General features: G+C 40.4%; 1 protein-coding gene across 3 annotated transcripts in view; it reads right to left on the minus strand.

Moving 5' to 3' along the window:
- Nucleotides 1-19,384, minus strand: part of myom2b (myomesin 2b) — a 119,661-nt gene that overhangs the window by 51,757 nt on the left and 48,520 nt on the right. For all 3 annotated transcript variants that reach the window (XM_048531059.2, XM_048531057.2, XM_059645585.1), the window contains exons 9-14: nucleotides 16,556-16,720; nucleotides 14,053-14,214; nucleotides 11,001-11,142; nucleotides 8,573-8,772; nucleotides 7,073-7,126; nucleotides 1,815-1,942 (exon numbers count right to left, since the gene is read on the minus strand). In XM_048531059.2, coding sequence (XP_048387016.2) covers nucleotides 1,815-1,942; nucleotides 7,073-7,126; nucleotides 8,573-8,772; nucleotides 11,001-11,142; nucleotides 14,053-14,214; nucleotides 16,556-16,720 — 851 coding nt within the window. The remainder of the gene's footprint in view (nucleotides 1-1,814; nucleotides 1,943-7,072; nucleotides 7,127-8,572; nucleotides 8,773-11,000; nucleotides 11,143-14,052; nucleotides 14,215-16,555; nucleotides 16,721-19,384) is intronic.

Raw genomic sequence — 19,384 nt, forward strand, 5'->3', positions numbered from 1 at the left:
CAGCAGTCTCTTAAATGACCCCAATGACCTTGCTTCCACAACTGCTGCTGGCAACGCATTCCATGCTCTCACAACTCTCTGTGTAAAGAACCCGCCTCTGACATCCCCTCTATATTTTCCTCCAACCAGCTTAAAACTATGACCCCTCGTGCTAGCCATTTCTGCCCTGGGAAATAGTCTCTGGCTATCAACTCTATCTATGCCTCTCATTATCTTGTATACCTCAATTAGGTCCCCTCTCCTCCTCCTTTTCTCCAATGACAGCGTGACAGCGTTAAGGCAATGGAGAGATTGAAATTAAGAGACACAAATTTTCAAGTTGAGGCTAACTGGAAACCAAGGTAAGCCTGCAAATAGAAAGGGCAATGGGTGAACGGACTTGGTGGGCTTAGGGCACAGGCAGCAGAGTTTTGGATATGATCTAGTTTACAGAGACCATTAACATAAGAGACCAATGATATGAGACAAATGAACAAGAATATGTTGGATTACTCATGTCCAGAGACAAGAAAGGCGTGAATGAGTGTTTCAGCAATGGGTGAGCTGCGGCAAGGTTGGATTCTGGCAATGCTGTGAAGGTGGAAATAAATAGTTTTACACTGACATGGTTAAGTGGTTGAAAACTTATCTTATCGTTACATACAGGATTGCAAAGAATCTGGTTCAGTCTCAGGCAATTGTTTGCTTTACTTTGCTAAAGTTGTCTGAATATCACCCAAACATTATGTTATCAATCACAGATAGCAGGAACTGCTGATGCTGGAGTGTAGAGCTGGATGAACACAGAAGGCCAGGCAGCATCAGAGGAGCAGGAAAGCTGACATTTTGGGTCTGGACCTTTCTTCAGAAAATGTTATCAATCATATTTCTGGCATCCTTTAACAATGGAAAACAAAACTGGACATTTGTTCTTGAAGCATAAAGGGAGAATGAACAAAGTTAGCATTTAAGGTCAATCACCTTTCATCAGATTGGTAATTCTATTCCTTTCTCCAGCACATCTACTGATTATTTCCCACATTTCTGCTTTTATGTCAGATTTCCGGTATCTGTTGTATTTTGCTTTTGTACTGGATTATTGGTATTTTTGATCGTGTCCTGCATTCAAAGAATCAACATTAATTAAATATTTCCCTCAGTTTAACTCTTTTGCACTATAGCCCCTTTGTCTCACTCCCTCTTTACTGTGACTTTATTTCCTTTCCTCAAGCTTGATCAAAATTCTGTGGGGTGTGCAATCAGGTCATCTGACCCTATTTGCCCATGTTAGCGTTAATGCTCTTCACAAGCCTTCTTCATCCTTCCTCGTCTAACTGGCAGCATTACCTGCAAAGTTCAGTTACAGGAAACATATCTTTTATTAGGGTGGCACGGTGGCTCAGTGGTTAGCACTGCTGCCTCACGTTATCAGGGACCCAAGTTCAATTACAACCTCACCCCACTGTGTGTGGAATTTGTATGTTTTCCTTGTGCCTGCATAGGTTTCTACTAGGTGCTTCAGTTTCCTCCCACAGTCCGAGGATATGTAAGTTAGGTGAATCAACCATGGGAAATGCAGGATTAGAGGGTTGAGTCTGGGTGGGATGCTCTTCAGAGAGTCAGTGTGGACATGTTGGGCCAAATGGCCTGTTTTCATACTGTAAGGATTCTATAATTATTTTACATTCAAGTTAGAGATGAACAATTCAGAACTTATTTTGAGCAAATGAAATGATTTAATTTAGTATAGCAAGAGAAACATTCTAAACATTTGTTTGAAAAATGAATCATTACAAAAAAAATCAGTTGACTGAGACACACAGGACTTATTATACCTTTTCAACATAATACACCAGGGGTTCTCGGCCACGTGGCTCAGGTGGATCCCAACTGAGTACGATGTAATTCCTGCTGGTTTCAGCAACATGGACATTTGTGGGTATACCTGGGGGTTTTATATCCCCTATGGAATAGAGATAAAAGTCAGATGAGTTCTTCCATTAGGTAAATACAGATCACAGTATTGGCTGAAAAGTAGCACTCAGGCTTACATATCATGCAGGTCCCTGACTTAATCTGTAGTTGTCACTCAGCTGAGCTCTGTTGGCCTGGCAGCAGACTTGAGCAGTTCAATTACAAAGGAAAATATCTACCAGACCCCATTGCCTGATGTCTATTTCATGCCAAGTGCTGGTTATAATTCCCTGGGAAGTTCTTTTGAGGCAGGATCAGGTTGAAGCTAGGACAAAAACACACCACGGGACAACTAGCACCTTCCACAGAGAGGGTTTTGAGAAGGCTACAACTTAATAACTAAATACCCGATCCTCACTGGATCATTTATGTAAATTGTATGAGGTCATCAATTAATGCGCTTAACATGATAATAAAATGTGAGGCTGGATGAACACAGCAGGCCCAGCAGCATCTCAGGAGCACAAAAGCTGATGTTTCGGGTCTAGACCCTTCATCAGAGAGGGGGATGGGGGGAGGGTTCTGGAATAAATAGGGAGAGAGGGGGAGGCGGACCGAAGATGGAAAGACAAGAGAGTTGCAATGGGAGAGAGATTCCCTGAGGTTGGTCCGGAGGGAGGAGGGTAACTTCTTCAGGTTAGGGATCCCTGGAAGAGGCTTCGCAGTAAGGTTAAAATTGTATCAGTTCCCATTATCACATGCTCTTAACATGTCTGATTTTTAATAGGCAAATGGGATGCAAAACATTAGCTGGGTGTCAGCATATAAATGATTTGGGATTATAAATATAATGACCCAGATCTAAATGACAGTGACAAAATAATTAATTTGCCACAAATAAGGAAGAAAATTCTCCCCAGTGACTCCTGTGATTATGCATTCCACTTTTCCTTGCATTCATTTGAATTTGGCTTCAAGCTATGGGAATCTCCAAGTCCAACAACAGTGATGCCATTGATCTGAATAAACAGCCATTCACACTGAAGAATGATCACAAATAACAAGCTAGGAAATAAAGTTTGCTGACTATCCTTCATAAATTTTATGGCGAGCTAAACAAAGTCTCCAACGTATACACGAGAAGCTGAAATATTTATAAGAATTTGGTTTAAAAATATGGACTTCATTATAAGGAAAAGTTTGTGATCACACAGCATAAAATTAATTTTGCAGATCCAGGGAGATTATTCAGTAGAAATTATGACTTTGTGCAACATTAAAAGTCTAGTGACACCTCATTAATAAGATGCAATTTTTCTCAAGCATTTTTAAACAATGATATTACAGCACAAAAGGGGCAGTCCTCATCAGGCTAGTGATCGCTGGATAATAAGATGTGAGGCTGGATGAACACAGCAGGCCAAGCAACATTTCAGGAGCACAAAAGCTGACGTTTCGGGCCTAGACCCTTCATCAGAGAGCTTTTGTGCTTTTGTGCTCCTGAGATGCTGCTTGGCCTGCTGTGTTCATCCAGCCTCACATCTTATTATCTTGGAATCTCCAGCATCTGCAGTTCCCATTATCTCTGAGGCTAGTGATCGCTAACTGATTTACTTCTGTGTTGACTTCAATAACACACTGTGTGAGAAAGGGCAGATTTGCTGACAGCAAGATGTGAATATTCACATTTAACTGTGCAAGTGAATCCTCCAGAGATTGAACTGGAATCTAGAGGAGTAATAACTGGGGACACTGACAGTGTTGCAATCATTATGCCTACAAATATATGCCATAATATAAAGAGGAAAATAGGGATTAAAATTTGCACATTTTCCTATTGCACACACATACAGCTTTAGTACGAGTACACAAGAAAAACATTTGTGAAATATTGCTGAAGGAATGAATGCTGTTTGTATTCTTAGACTTTACAACAGAAAGCAGTGCTTGTAGGTTTGGGTTGGCAATCCAGGACACCTCTACAAAGGAGAAGTTTATATCAAGATCCAACATCCTACAGTCATTGCACATATTAAGAGATAAGTGGGAAAAACAAGAAAGGCAGAAATTAGTACACTGTTACTTCTGCTAACACTTCACATCAAGCTTCCAGAAGCTTCCAGATATCATGGCTTAATCACAAAATTCTGCTTCTGGATAAATGCTTCACAAACACTGATTGTATAAGCTTAGTAAACCTCCTCACGCATTGCTTCATGTAGTCAAATATTGTTTTCCTAACTGGTGTATTACTAGCTTTACTTAACACTGTTCATTTTACTTTCAACTTTATCAATCTTGCCTTTTTCCACTTGTTGCAGTTTACATTTCACTAGCAGAAATGTTTTTGAAGTTTTTTTTAACCAAGATCAAGGATAAATGCTTCATGCAAAAATTATGATAGAAATCAGTATAGTGATGTGAGATGGCCTAAGAAAGCCATTCGTGCTTCAACAAATAACTCTGAGGGAGCTCTTTTCTCAGGATCAAAGACGTCTTGAGCTAACCAAACAAGAAGTGGATGTTTAGGATTTTAAACAGTTGACTCCACCAGCTGCACAGGAAGATGGTGCGGTAATGACATGAAAGATAGTTAACTGTCTAAAATGGATAACAGCCTTAGAAAGTAGCACAGGATCCAATCAGGCAATGCCTATATGACAATGGAGAAAATGTGGAAATCTATTATTGAGGATGTGCGAGTTTAGAAAATCTCGATGCAATCAAGCAGAGTCAGAGTCAATAAAGTTTAGTGAAAGGAAAATCATGTTTCACTAGTTTATTGAAAATCTTTGAGGAACAGGGTAGGGGAGTCCAAAACTAGAGGACATAGGTTTAAGGTGAGAGGGGAAAGGCTTAAAAGGGATCTAAGGGGGAACTTTTACACGCAGAGGGTGGTGCATCTATGGAATGAGCTGCCAGAGCGGACGGTGGAGACTGGTACAATTGTAACATTTAAATAGCATCTGGATGGTTATGCGAATAGGAAGAGTTTAAGAGGGATTTGGGACTAGACTAATGTAGATTATCTGATCGGCATGGATGAGTTGAACTGAAGGGTATGTTTTCATTCTGTAGATCTCAATGACTCTATGGCTTGAACTAAAGAACAATGTGACAAAAGAAGAATCTGAGGATATGCTATACTTAGATCTTCAGAATGTATTTGATGAGCTGTCTCATCAAATTTCACTACACAGAGCAATGGATCAAGACTGTGGCGTAATACCTCAGCATGGATACAGGATTTGTTAGCTAACAGGAAACAGAGAAGGCAGAATGGGGCATTTTCTGTTGGGTGAGAGATAATGAGCAATGTGTTACAGGTACCATTGCCTTATGGCCTCAACTATTTACAATTTATTTTGTTGACTTGGGTGAATGGACCAAGATTGCTAAATTCGTTGATGATACCAGTATAGGCAGGAAGGTAAGTTGTGGAGAGTACATAAGAAGTCTGCAGTGGGATACAGATGGGTGAAGTGAATGGGCATATGTCTAGTAATAAGACTATATGTGGGAAAATGTGAACTTATCCCACTAGCAGGAAGAACCAAAAAACAGCCTATTATTTAAATAGAAATATTGCAGGACTGAGATAAAGAGATATCTGTGTGTCCTGGTATATGAATCACAGAAGGTTGGTATGCAGGTACGAGTGATTGTAAAGGTAAATTGTTATGTTTTTTATAACAAGTAGGAATGGAATACAAAACTATGGATGCTTTTTTACAGTTGTATCAGGTACTGGTGGGATCTCGTAGAGTCATAGAGCACAGAAAAAGACTCTTTAGTCCAATCAGTCCATGCCAAACATAATCCCTGTGAAAAAAGTCTCAGCCTATCCAGTCTTTTTTCACAACTCAAACCTTCCATACCCAGCCACATCCTGGTATATCTCTTCTGAACCTCTGCAACTTAGTGATATGCTACCCATAACTGGGCAACCAGAAAATATTGTCTACAAATTTTGTATCTTTATTTAAGAAAGGATGCAAATGCATCAGAGAGAGTTCACTCGACTGCTACATGGGCTGGTGGAGGGATCTGAAACGTGTTATCTTATCAAGAAAGGTTGAATTGTATGGACATATCCATTCAAGTTTAAAAGAACGATAAGTAATCTTGTTGAAACAAATATGATCCTGAGGGGATTTGACAGGTGAATGCTGAAGAATGTTACCCCTTATGTGAAAACCAGAACTCGGGGGCGCAGTTTAAAAGTAATGAGTCACCCATTTAAGACAGAGATGAGGAGGAATTTCTCTCAGGGAGTTAAATTTCTTTAGAACTGTCTTTCTCAGAGACTGATGGAGGCAGGGTCATTGATGTTTTTTAAAAAAACATGATAGGTTCTTAACCAAGAAGAAAGATTCAAAGGTATCGAGGGTAGGTAAGAAAGTGGAGTTGAGACAGCAATCAGTTCAGGTGGGATCATATTAAATGGTAGAGCAGGCACAAAGGGGCTTAATGGCCTATTGCTGCTCTCAAATCATACGATGGAAATATATAGGTAAGGAAGTGTCTATAAGACAGAGAGAAAGTTTGTGCTATCTGTCACTTTGGTGAAACAGGAAACAATAGCCAAATTAAGTAGAGTATATCAAGCATGTAAATATGGTGAATTATACAATTGGTTATTTTGTAAACAATGGTTTTGATTAATTGCCTACTTAGCAAGACACAATATTAATAAAATAATGTATCAATCTGACAGCTTTCAAGTTAACGAGAGCCTGGATCCCAACATTATTTAGCTTCAGACTTGTCTTAATCTGTACTGTGATACATTGGTGACACCAGATGTTATTAGTTGAAAAATATCTTAAATTATATAAATGTGCAAACAGTTGTTAAGGAAGATTTTGATCTGGTATTCATGATAGTAAGTTCATTTTACATCTCACCAAACTTATATTCTGTTCATTTCAGTGGAAGTAAACATGGATTGATTCAAAATCTATTCTGATAAACTTTTGGTCAGTTCACCTCCAAGCAACTTTCACTGAAACATTGGGCCATTTGAAATGGAACAATTAACCTCCTTACTCTGCTGAATTTGAGATATACACAGTCATCAATAATGAATTTTTTTTATTACTTCTAGTTAAATATTGCTAAATGCAAATTATTTCCAGTTAAAAATAGCCAAATAAATAATGAATAGAAGTGAATGTACCTTCCAGTTCATCTTGGCTTATAACGATTTGTCGGCTTGCATCAAAATAAATAGCTGAGGAAAGAAATAACAATATATCACAGAGTTTATTAAAACAAAAGAAAATACTGAAAAATCATGGTAAAAACTGAAAAATAAATCAAAATATTTAAACAATGCTAAATATTTGTTGGTTTTCTCTTCTTAGAAAACTATCAAAATGTTTTTGATGTTTAGGCCAAATGAATTTGCTGATACGATGCATTTTCCACCCTGAAGAGTGAAACAGGGCCTTTCAATATATATTGAGCAATATTCATTGCACGGCAGCAATAAAGCCACACAGAGCCCCATTAATCAAGTAACTCCAATAGTGAGGCATAGGGATGTCCTTCCCTTTGCTAAACTGCCCTATAAAAGGTAGTGTAGCAGGGAAGAGCACGTCATGTCCAGACCCCTACCCATCAGACCATCCAAAAAGATTTTCTTTCCTCCCTCTTCCACCCTTCACCTTTCTGGTGATGCACTTGATGTGGGGTGCTCAGCACTTGACTGGCTAAGAACATTTGAGTGACACATAAAGCTGGTCCACAAGGAAAGGGGTCAATTCTCCTCTGAACCCTGCCAGAAGCAGCAATGAGATCGAAGTCAGAAACCTGCTGCTAGTCCTGTTCAAAGGAGAGAACCTAACAGGAGCTACCAACCCTGCTACTCCTCTCTCAGCCCTACACAACATTCTGGTGCCATACATTGCAAGGAAGAAACATGGAAAATCTTCAGTTCAGTTGAAAGAAATACACTTCAACCCATTTTAATGCAGCTGCCTCCTCTTTTGAGTGTTGTAGCAAGAGTTCCATTGCAACTTTATGAAGTTTCATTTTTGAGGAAAAGTCAGTGACTTGAAACTTTATCTCTGCTGAGATCTCCAATGATGCTGCCAGGCCTGTTCAGCATTTCCAGCATTTTGTGTCTTTATTTTGGGTTTCCAGTATCTGCATTATTCTGCCTTTGTATTCAGTTTTGCTCCCTGGAAATGGTGGGTTCCCACTATGTGATAGGGAAGGCACTGGGAGCCCTCCCTGCATCTTGAATGAGCACCAACCCAGGAAAAATAACTGAGGTCACACTGGGGCCAGTGACCAATCTAAACCTAGCCTTTAACTTTAAAATGAACTGGTTCACAAGATCAAATACAAGAGGGGACAGCACCTTCAAAGAGCTTATAATTCAACAACCAGCCCTGAACATTGGCCTCTGATGCATTGACATTGGACTAAGCAAATGGGATTTATCATAACTTCAGTGAGGCTACATCCAAATTCTTCATCTCTTGTTTTGTGCAAGATTCCAGCATAGGTTCGTGGGCATTGTCTGTCATTTCTCACACTTATTTTTAACTGTTTTTCAGTGCTTCGAGTATGAAGTTCTGGCTCCTCATTATTAATATAAGCTTAAACTACTCTTGGCCAAGAACAGATTCAATGTAGTTATTTGATGCAGTCTGTGAATGAAGATACTCACTTTGCAGCCTAGCCAAATCAGCGGGGTCAAGAGCTGTCACCGCACCAGTAACTCTGGAAGGTCTACTGATACCACTCTTGTTTACTGCTCTCACACGGAAAATATAGGAGCGTCCTTCAAATAGGCCAGTCACTGGATATTTGCAAATTTTAACTGGGGCATCATTGCACTGGATCCAGTTGTCACTTCCAGCTTCACATCTAGATAAAGAATGGTAAAAATCAGAAAATTCCAAGAGAAGCATGGACATCTATACAAAACCTTCAGGAAAGTCCAGAGATTGAAGACACATTTTATTCTCAAACTGACATTGCATGGTTACAACACAGAAAGAGGCAAGCCAGCCCATTGAGTCCAGTGTGGCCCTCTGAAAGAGTAATTCACTAACTGTCACTCCACTTTTTTCCCTTGTAGCTTTATCTTTTGCAGATAGCAATCCAATTTCCACTTAATTGCCTCAATGGAATCTGTCTCTATATCAGACTCTCTGGATCTCAATTTCATATTCTTACCAATGGCTCCATGAAAATATTTTTCCTCGACACCTGAAGATAGTAAGAACTGCAGATACTGGAGTCAGAGGTAATACAGTGTGGAGCTGGAGGAGCACAGCATGTTAGGCAGCATCAGGGGTGCAGGAAAGTTGACATTTCGGGTCAGGACAATTCTTCAGAAAATTTTTCTGTGTTCCTCCAGCTCCACACTGTATTTTGTCTCAGCACAGTTGCTTCTTTTGCCAAGTAACTTAGGTCCATGCCCCCCAGTCCTCAATCCTTCCCTAGAATGTGTTCACATCTTTCTTAAAATGTGGTACATGGAACTGTACACAATACTCCAGCTGAATTTTGACAAGCATGATATATTGGTTCATCATAACATCCTTGCTCTCACACTCTATGCGCCTGCTCATCAAGACTAGGACATAATATTTTGTTTGATCTTTCTGAATTGTTCCAGTCAAAATAAATCACTTCACACTTCTCTGGTTAAATTAAACTTCATCTGCCACTTGGCCACCCATTCCACCAACCTATGTATGTTCTCATGAGGTTCTACACTCTTCACAGTTAATAATCCAAGTTATATATTATTCGTATTATGATCTGGACCATAAATATATATCAGGATATCCAGGATCCTGTCTCCATCACTTGGGGAACTCTGCATAAACCATTCTACAGACTGAAACACTTCCCTTAACCACTACTCTCAGTTTCTTGAACGCAACCAATTTTGTATCTATGTTGTCACTGTCCCTTTTATTCCATGTGTTCTAACTTTGCTCTAAATTAGTTGTATAGTTTTTTGTCAAATGTCCTATAGAAGTTCCTTCACTTTCCATCAACAGCAATAAGCTCATTAACTCTCTCTGTTACCTCATCACAGCACTTAAGCAAGTTAGTTGAACACAATCTGACCTTTACAAGTTTCCTAGCTTTCTTTGATTTGATGTGAATTGATTAAGGAAAGCCAGCATATATTTGAAGGGCAACTTATATTTTACTAACCTGCTGGAGTTTTTGATGTTTTTTTTAAGAAAAGACCCTTTCCATAGGACAGCTAAATAAAAAACAATCAAGGTACAGGCATGCCCTTTATAGAATAGAGAATCGTTATTATCACAGACATATAAAAATGTTGTTTACTGTTCACTTTCTAAAAGATATGTGTGGAGTGCCACCAAATGCTAAAATGCCGCACAGGGAAATTAAGATACTGCTCAAACAGGGTGATATTTAACAGCTAGACTTGTATACAGAAGTGCCATTGGTTGTACATTCAGTAGGTGGAAGAAAACAAAAGGTTGTGAGCTAATCAGAACCCAAATCTCAGCCAAGATCACTTTCTCCCTGTCCACTAACATATTGAGATGTATCTATTCATTGTTATCTTCATAAAAGCCCTTATTGATACCTTTTGCCTGACTAAAGGCTGCAGACACGTGACTCGGGACGTTGGATGCCTTCAAGGCAGAGATCGACAAATTCTCGATCGCACAAGGAACCAAGAGCCACGGAGAGAAGTGGAGTTGAAATGCCCATCAGCCATGATTTAAATGGCAGAGTGGACTTGATGGGCCAAATGACCTTACTTCCACTCCTAAGTCTTACGGTCTCATGGTCTTATGGACTTATGGACTTATGGACTCTGATTCTTTTGTACACATAAAGATGAATCCCAATTTGGGAAGATGGTAGTGAGCCTATGATAAGGATCAATGGAATCTAATTGACTTGTTTTCCCAGTCAACTTGCTTAGAGACGTTATTACAACCGCGAGAGCAGGTGGTACTTGAACCAAGGCCTCCTAGTCTATGGGTAGGAACATTATCTCTGCACCACATGATATTTGACAACTTTGACATGACTGCATTAGCCAGACCTTCTCCTACTGCTAACATCATTGGTATTTACAATGGCAATCATACCGGTCAACAAAATAACCAATCACAGGACTCTCTTTGGTTATATTTGGAGGTTTCCAGGTTAGGATAACATAATCCTTGTTAGCATCATAGAATGAGACATCCATCGGGGCTCCTGGAGCTCCTACTACTGGGGCATCTGCATCTGTAAGCAGAAAAAGCATGTTGAGTAAGGAAGGAAAATAATCCCATTGACTTCCTCAGTGTCCACTTGTGTTACATGTGAAGCCAGTGTTAATTCTATCAAAAATCTTTTCTGAGCTTGTGAACAGGTTTGTAGACTATTTCCATCATGGGAGCAGATAATTCACATGCAGTGTGATCTGGAGAAGATGGGTTCTTCTCTGCGACTGTGTTGGAATCAATTTCCAGAGTAGAGCGGAGGCAGCACAGGCTAATGTCTGCCCTCTCCTGGATTCCCTTCAAACTGCTGAAAGTGTGCTCCTTTCCACAGGACTGATGACTTCCATGAGCCTAATACACAGAATGATTTTGCAAAACAATGATTTCAAACAGAAAAATATCCTTCCATATTAAGTTCTAAAAGTTAATTTGTTAATTTGGGAATGGAATTTCTGCACAGATTCTTCTGGTCAGCTGTCACAACTTTTGCAAATCTGCAGAAACATTGGAAAAATGCATAATCACGGAGCTTCTGCTAGGTTTCCAGGGGACTGTGCAGACAAAGGAGCGAGAATGGGCTTTTTGGCACCTTGAGCCTGCTCTGCTAGTCATGGCTAATCTGATTTGCAACCTTTCTGATTTTATAGTCACATGTACTCGAGTACAAAAGCACAGAAGAACAGTGAAAAGTGTATAATATTGCCACAGAAAACACTAGGTACAAGTACCTAGGTACAGAATCTTATCAACAAGATAGAAAGAAAGAACAAAGTTAAAAGTTAAACATTTTAGTAATAGTATAATGTAAAATTAGAATTAGGGTTAAAAGTTACACAGTGCAGACCTTCTTAGTTTTAAGTAGAAAATAAAGAAATAAAGCTGAAATTCAAGCATTACACTCTTTCTTAAGTGCCAAGCCACAGTGGGACTGCACTTAACTCCACTTTCTTGACAATGCCAACAAAGTTATGGCAACTGATCTGGAGAACCCACATGGAACTAAAAGATGTCAATCTAAAGGAATAGGTTTTGACATGGAGTCCAACTACAGCAGAAAATGTCTTGCCTATTCACTCAATCTATAAATTTTGTTAAAATTTGATCACCCCTGAAATTCATCATGAATTAAATCAATCTGCTGCCATTCCCAGGAATTTAATTGTTGTCTTTTAAAAGACAAAAAGTTCATTTGCTATTGAAGTAATATTGCCGGGGAATGAAGCTATTGGCAAGGACAATGCAAAATGGGAGATTAAGCTGAACTGGGAATTTGTATTATGACATAAAGACTGAAAAATATTTTGGAGAAGTCCATTTTATACAGAACAATAGTACATTTTAATTTTAACAGTTAAACTTTAGAAGTAAATGTGGTGAACAACATCTGCACAGCTCTATGTGCCAGAGGAGATTACCTTGGATAACTTTAATCCTTTCATGGATGCTCTAGATATTTATTCATTTTACACATTAAAACAGACAACAGTTTAGCTTATGCATCTGAGGCTTTTAATGTGTGCTAACAGTACCTAATATAAAAACAAGAATGAAAGTCACAGAGAAAATTGTTAGGAATCTTTGCTTAAGTTAAAAAAGATCCATGGACTGTGAGGTGAAGATAAAATTGAAGAAAGGACCCAATGTGAGGAATGGCCTGATTATAACATATGCACGTACCTGTGCAAAATATATTTTGTAACCTCAGCAGTTGCTTATGCGTATGTGTGACATTCAGTCTTCGAATAAAAGTCGATGATTTGAATGTGTTGAATTAATTCTTGGTGTATGGTCATCGGACTGCAAGTTTTGTCCATAAAATGGTAAAGTGTACATACCAAGTGCCAGAAAATCAGAAGATGGCAGTACAACATGCAAGTGGAATGATAATGGTTTCCACAAGGTGCAGATGTGGGTCACAACAGAAGGTCTCAGGGTAGGAAGGCATCTGGATTCCAGAAGTCATGCAAAATGTTTAGTTTTGAAATGTTTTGACTAGGCTGGGGCTATTTGCCTTGGAGTGTTGGAAGATGAGATTTGAACTTGTAGAGGTTTATAAAAGCATGAGGAGCATGGATAGGGTGAATAGCCAACGTCTTTTTCCCAGGGTTGGGGAATCCAAACTTGAGGTTTAAAGTAAGAGGAGAAAAATATAAAAGGGACCTTAGGGGCAAACATTTTCATGCAGAAGGTGGTGCATGTATGGAATGAGCTGCCAGAGGAAGTGGTGGAGGCTGGTACAGTTACAGCATTTAAAAGGCATCTGGATAGGTAGATGAATTGGATAGATATAGGAAGATATGGATCAAATGCTGGCAAGTGAGACTAGTTTAATTTAGAATAGCTAGTTGGCATGGACGAGATGACCTGCAAGGTCTGTTTCTGAGCTATACATCTCTATGACTCTAAGTGGGCATCTTGTCCTTCTTGCCTGGAACATGCCTGGTTTTGGGCTGGGGAGAAAGCCTTGTGTAAACCCTTTGTCGCTATGGATGAGCCAAAGCTAAATATTCCATGGCTGAAAGACTGGCAGATGCCCCCTCCAAAGGTTCTTGTGCCCAGCTCCCTTATACTAACTAGGTGCTCTCTCACCATCACAGCCTGCAGTGCCCAATGATTCAATGAAGCCATTGAGAAGTACGTGTAGAATTTAAAGTCTGAAGGTGAGCACTGAATAACATCTGCTAGCTGTAATGATAGTTCATCGCTAAAACATTTCAGAGCAGTTTGTACAAATTCTGCAAATCCAGTGAGTTGTGTTAGTGGGTTGCACGTGAAGATCCATTGCATATCATTGTGTCGGTCACCTGACAAGCCTTCTGATACATGCTAATACATAATTGATGTCAATAAAGTGAGGAAGAAAGAAGTAACAAAGTTCTCAAGGAGCCGATTAAACTCTGCACAAGGTGGAGCAAAAGACTGAATTCCATACCTCGGACAAATAGGTAAGCACTGTGCTGGGAAATGCCACCTCTTGTAATCAAACGTAATGTATATAGGCCTTCATCATCTTTATTCAGATGAGGTAGAGTCAGTGTGGCAGTGCAATCCCCAAACTGCATCACAGCCCACTTGGACTTCTTTATCTCAACATCTGGAAAAACAAAAAGTTTCACAGGCAGAACGGATGCAAGATGGCCCAAATAATTAAGCTGCAGCACTCAAGACATCATTGATGTAATTCAAAACAGAAACACTGTCTTTTTAACTAGAATTGGTTCATTTCATCCAATGGCATGATGCTCCTCAATAGTTACAAAGTATGTTTTCCACACTGTGTTCAGGGTCATGAAATGCTGTCCTAAGCCTCACTTCTTCTGAAGGTACTCCACATTTTTTCAACACAGATCATTTTTGGAACACATGCTTTGTGTTCCATTCAGGCAGAAACCTGGTATTGCACATCAGTTTCATTAAAAAAAACAGAAAACACCTGATTTCCATTCCCAATGAGCTGAAAATGAAACTGGAATGTCAAATATCAATTTCCCAGCTGGGCACCGGGTTGAAAACCACCACCCTAGTGTTTCTGATATCATTGAGTTGAATGCACAGTGCTGGGCACATACATTCCTGCAAACTGCTTTCTTAGTGGATTGTGCTGGAAGAAACTATTTCAATGAATTATTATCTTCGTTGCAGCTTGAAAAATGTTTGACAATTTTTTAAAGAAGTTCAAACATGGGCTTTTCTTTTTCTCAGCTGTGGTGTCAAGTGATGCAGAAAATCATCTTAGAAAACAGAAGGAAGGAAAAACAGGAACAAGGTCATAATTTAAAGTACCTCCACAAACTAGTAACAAGTAACACTGAAACTGAAATGAGATTACACTGCAAGTGGTCAAGGTAAAATATTGCAATCACTCCTCAGAGAGGGTGAGCCCAACAACTATGGAAAAGTTTTATTTGGAAATGAGTCTTTTCATTTGCTAACCATATTTCGGTGCCAAAGAAGATTTCCATTGTTTGCTATTTGCAGCTAAAGCAATTCTTTAAATGAGATTTGTTATATTCCTGCAAGAATAACTTAGGGAAAGCAAAAGCAAACAAAAACAGGATATCTGATTAATCACTGCAATTTCTCAAACACATCCAGAAGGAACAATACTTCAAACAATGCAGGTCACTTGAACTGAAAGCTATACACAGTGTCAGGAGCTCCAGGTGGCATCTGGAATCAAGGGCAATGTCCATATACAGACAGACCCCAAAATAGAGGTGGGGGTGTGGCGTGCAGCACGGTGGCTCAGTGGTTAGCACTGCTGCCTCACAGCACCAGAGACCTAGGTTCAATTCCACCCTCGGGCAACTGTCTGCGTGGACTTTCCCCATGTCTGCATGGGTTTGCTCCAGGTGCTCTGGTTTCTCCCCACAGTCCAAAGATGCGCAGGTTAGGTGGATTTGTCATGCTAAGTTGTTCATAGTGTTCAAGGATGTGTAGATTATGTGGGCTATAGGGGAATGGGTCTGGGTGGGATGCTCTGAGGGTCAGTTTGCACTTGTTGGGCTGAAGGGCCTGTTTCCACACTGTAGAGATTCTATGACTTGTGTCCTGCTGAAGCAATGTACATGATAATCCCTGCATGCAATTTTGTCTCTGACAGGCTGCTTTATCCAAGTATCCTGTGCTTCCAATTTCAAACAAATCAACATGTAAAGAATAACCATGCACAAAGTAAAAGTCAACATAGCCTACAGGACAATAGAGCTGCTCTCTCACTCTACTTTTAGGAATGTTTGAGGAACAAATATTGGCCTGAGGGAGAATCCCAGCTCAAAAATAGATGGAAAAGTCCTCATAGTTTCAAAAATCTGTCACTTGTAGTAAACATCTTGAATTTCTAATGTTAAATAATTTCAGGAAACATTTGCTGTCACAATACAAGATTGGCCCACCAGCTTGAATTGTAGGAAATTCTGACAATCAAACTGTAGCTGGAGTTTCAGTCTGGAATTCTATACACCAGCAAAGAAACTACACTCACATAGAGTGAAGGTGCAAGGAGCCACAACACTGTAACTCTACTGAATGCTCTCTGTGATCATAGCTCCTCACGGGTATTACAACTACTAAATCATCCCGTAAGTAAAAATACTCCAGTGATTTTGCATCATGCAACATTTTTTTTCCCCTTTTAAAGAGTTGGATAAACTCACTTCGACAGCGTTGGACATTTACGATGGAGTTAACTCCAACCTTAGACATACTTAAATGTCCATAAGACCTGGCATTAAATTTCTGCAGGCTGGCTTTGACATGGCTGGGTACCTGAAGCAGGAAGCATGGAATGTAAACCTTTGCAGGAACAAGAATCTGCAACCACAGACGTTTGAGACCAATCTCCTCTTTGGTACTGTTACCTTATTTTCACAGATGCATATTTCCACAAATATCACAAGTGAAAACAAATAAAAGACTTGGATGCAATTACTGACCATCTCTGTACCACACAGCTTCTGGCTGTAAATGGCGAAGGTTTGGTGTAAGGATCATCCGGCAGGACAATACCATTGTCTCTCCCTCAGTGCCAAAGCTCACACCAAATTTCTCAGTATATTGAACATCTATATGTGTGAAAACAGGAGGTGACAACAGAGGTACTGAGGAAAGAACATACAAAACTGGTTAGTATGTAGAAAACAGATTCTGTAACACATAACAAATAGAAAATAATTTTTCTACTCAGTAGGTTGGCCAACTGTATTTCTGCGGCAACCTATGTGAATCATATTTCCATGTTAGAACCAAGTTACATATTTACAATTATCCATTATTTTCAACAATTGACAATGCTTTTCTTGAAGGCCAAAGGATTATAATCAAGTTCAAGAAATTGCTGAAGAGAAGACACGACTTATCAAGAACAAAGATGCAAAAGATGTTAAACTCAAAGTGGGAAGAGTATAGATTACAGAGGGAAGGAAAGACAGAAACAGATTCTGAAGTCTGATGAAGTAATGAGTTAGAGTAGGAGTTTGCGTATTGATTCTTGAAGGAAAATTTCCGAGCATGGAACCCCATACAATTCAGCAAAAAAAAACACGCTTTTTTGCCCAAGAGCAGTGAGTCCCAGGAATACAATGTCAAATGGTGTGGGGAATGCTGCCTCTCTGTAAACTTTCAAACTGGACTGAGATTACATTATATTGAAGATAAAAAGCAATGTGCAGTCCACATTTTTGTGGTCCTTGTAATCTGTGTTAAATTAACACTCAGTCTATATGATCTCTCGGACTGGTTTTGATTGTTGCAGAGGGACAAAGAAGAATATTCTAGCACAGATAGTAGGAACTGCAGATGCTGCAGAATCTGAGATAACAAGGTGTAGAGCTGGATGAACACAGCAGGCCAAGAAGCATCAGAGGAGCAGGAAGGCTGACGTTTTGGGCCAAGACGCTTCTACAGAAATGGGGGAGGGGAAGGGGGTTTTGAAATAAATAGGGAAGATAGGTGGAGAGGAGACAGACTGGTCAAGAGGCAGGGATAGAGCCAGTAAAGGTGAGCGTAGGTGGGGAGATAGGTCAGCCCAGGGAGGACAGACAGGTCAAGGCGGCAGGATGAGGTTAGTAGGTAGGAGATGGGGGTGGGGCTTGAGATGGGAGGTGGGGATGGGTGGGAGGAAGGACAGGTTAGGGAGGTGGGGACAAGCTGGGCTGGTTTTGGGATGCTGTGGGGAGGGGATATTTTGAAGCTTGTGAAGTCCACATTGATGCCATTGGGCTGCAGGTTTCCCAAGCGGAATATGAGTTGCTGTTCCTGCAACCTTCAGGTAGCATCGTTGTGGCACTGCAGGAGGCCCAGATGGACATGTCGTCTGAGGATCGGGAGGGGGAGTTGAAATGGTTTGCGGCTGGGACGTGCAGTTGTTTAGTGCAAACCGAGTGCAGGTGTTTCCCAGTCGTGAACCATTTCAACTCCCCCTCCTACTCCTCAAACGACATGTCCATCCTGGGCCTCCTGCAGTGCCACAACGATGCTACCTGAAGGTTGCAGGAACAGCACCTCATATTCCGCTTGGGAAACCTGCAGCCCAATGGTATCAATGTGGACTTCACAAGCTTCAAAATCTCCCCTCCCCACAGCATCCCAAAACTAGCCCAGCTCGTCCCCGCCTCCCTAATCTGTCCTTGCTCCCACCTATCCCCTCCTCCCATCTCAGGCCCCACTCCTATCTCCTACCTACTAACCTCATCCTGCCCCCTTGACCTGTCCATCCTGGACTGACCTATCTCCTCCCTATCTCCCCATCTACACTCACCTTTACTGGCTCCATCCCCGCCTCTTTGACCTGTCTGTCTCCCCTCCACCTATCTTCTCCTTTATCCATCTTCTATTCGCCTCCCCTCTCTCCCTATTTGTTTCAGAACCCCCTTCTCCTCCCCCCCCCATTTCTGTAGAAGGATCTAGGCCCGAGATGTCAGCCTTCCTGCCCCTCTGAAGCTGCTTGGCCTGCTGTGTTCATCTAGCTCTACACCTTGCTATCTCAGAATATTCTAGCATATTGTTTTCCTTCACCAGCCCTTTCTTGGTATTTCTGAAGAGATTATCCAGATGAGGAAGTGGGAGGAGAGTCATCCTGGTGAGTGGGACAGACTTCATGCAACAATTAGTCTTTTCCTGTAGGTTAATTTTATGTATTTACACAACAATGGCTGAAACATCTGATATGACTCGAACCTTATTCAAGCACAGCTTGCTGCAGGGAGCAATGGATGAATGAATATATTCATTGATTATAACACAAAGACAAAGTAGAACAGATGGAGAAACCAGTCAAAGATTATTCAGACAAGTAATGACCATTGCTGACTAAATGAGATAAGAAAATCAGGCAATAGAGGTTTGTACTTAGAGGTGAAAGGAGGTTATCTATCAGGAAATTACATTCAACAGGCTGTCACCTCAATTTGTGATGATACTATGATTTTAAGAGGTATATTTTGACCTGTTGTTTTTTTTAATGAAGAGAGGTTGCAACAGAGGTGATGTGCAGTCTGCTCCAAGCCAATAAACTAAACAGCTTGTGAAGCCTTGGACTTCTTTTAAAGTTGTAACAAGGGTAGGGTCAAGCTCCTACAGAACAGGGTTTTAGTTTAATTTTCAGTAGCTATTGGGATTTGGAAGCTGCTACATACCTCTCCCTGCTATAATAAAATGATTGAGCGCTCTCTCTCTTTCTCCCTCTCTCTTTCTCTCTCACACACACACATACACAATTTTCTCCTGACGTTCCTTTATCCTAGACTGGAGAATTGCATGTGAGA

This window comes from Stegostoma tigrinum, chromosome 4, assembly GCF_030684315.1.
Source record: "Stegostoma tigrinum isolate sSteTig4 chromosome 4, sSteTig4.hap1, whole genome shotgun sequence".
Classification (NCBI taxonomy): Eukaryota; Metazoa; Chordata; class Chondrichthyes; order Orectolobiformes; family Stegostomatidae; genus Stegostoma; species Stegostoma tigrinum.